The 1,237-nt window shown below is 39.8% G+C and overlaps 1 protein-coding gene across 1 annotated transcript in view; it reads left to right on the top strand.

The window, feature by feature from the left end:
* The window catches only part of tbce (tubulin folding cofactor E), a gene marked incomplete at its 5' end in the record, with an annotated part of 34,228 nt that overhangs the window by 12,014 nt on the left and 20,977 nt on the right, over positions 1-1,237 (top strand). The window contains 2 exon segments of the mRNA XM_014033717.1: positions 103-198; positions 692-756. Of these exon segments, the coding sequence (XP_013889171.1) occupies positions 103-198; positions 692-756 (161 nt within the window).

Below are 1,237 nucleotides of genomic sequence, written 5' to 3' on the forward strand. Positions count from 1 at the left end.
CTGTTACGCTGTATAATTTTTCACTGACAAACCAGTGTGTGTGTGTGTGTGTGTGTGTGTGTGTGTGTGTGTGTGTGTGTGTGTGTGTGTACACCTTTGAAGGCCCAAGGGAGGAGCACTGCAGACACTGAAATGTCTCAATCTGTCCTGTAATCCTTTACTGCAGGACAGCATCCTCTGCCTGTCTGCTCTGCCCAGGTACAGTCACCATCTCTCAGTCTGATAAATATCTGATCTGGCTGTGATCCAACAAGAAGCCATGATGTAATCAGCACAAATTAACAACTACAAAATACTACAGCCTGTCAGTGTTCTCTGTTTTGTTGCTCCCCTTCGTGAAGCTAACTGAAGATAAGATCATCTTTGTGTTTTCAGCCCCTTTATTTGAAGTTCCACACATTACACAAGCCACTTTTATCCCCCATAAACCACAGGTGATATAATAATCTGGATTGTTTTGTGTAAAATTGTTACAATCCAAGTTGAAATGGGTGGATACTTTTGCAACTCACTGTGCTGTAGTGTCAGGAAAACAAGAACATGTTTACATATCATTAGCCTCATAGCACATACGCCCAAGTCATTTGTGACCAAATATGTCTTGGGTAATTATACTATGAGGCTAACGAAATGTAAAGTTTAGTCTGAGTTGATCCAAATGTTCTAAGATGTTCTTGTTGTTGGTCTGCAGATTGGAGCAACTGAACCTGTCCAGCACCGGACTGTCTGCCATCCGGTTTGAAGATGCTGCTCCAGGTTCAGTAACAAATCAGATAAAGCCTGCTCCACTGGTTCTTTTTCACTCTTCTCTGTTTTCTTTTCCCTTTTTTTTTTTGTATGTCACAAGGGCTGCACCCTTTGGAAAACCTGTATTGGTGTTTGCCCTGAACCATAATGCTGCAAGTTCAAATCCCTGCCTTGGCACATACTGTCATTGGGCCTCATGCAAGAACCGTTCGTATGAACAGATTTGTTCTTAAGTTGTGCGTACGAGTGATTTAGGAGAACTTATGGTATTCACCGATTTTCTCAAATTGTAAGACTTTTTTCAGATACGAACAAAATTCACGAGTGACCTGTCGTATATTTTACCAGCAGTCAGTCTGCTGTTATCCAGATGGATTTTCTTCACTTATAACTTTATATTTTGTTAGTTTGAAGATATTTTGAGTTGAAAATAAATCACTCTATGATTATGTTGACAGTAGGCTATTCTGTTTTAATTATAATTATAATT

The sequence above is a fragment of the Austrofundulus limnaeus genome, unplaced genomic scaffold (genome assembly GCF_001266775.1).
Source record: "Austrofundulus limnaeus strain Quisiro unplaced genomic scaffold, Austrofundulus_limnaeus-1.0 Scaffold1814, whole genome shotgun sequence".
NCBI lineage: Eukaryota > Metazoa > Chordata > Actinopteri > Cyprinodontiformes > Rivulidae > Austrofundulus > Austrofundulus limnaeus.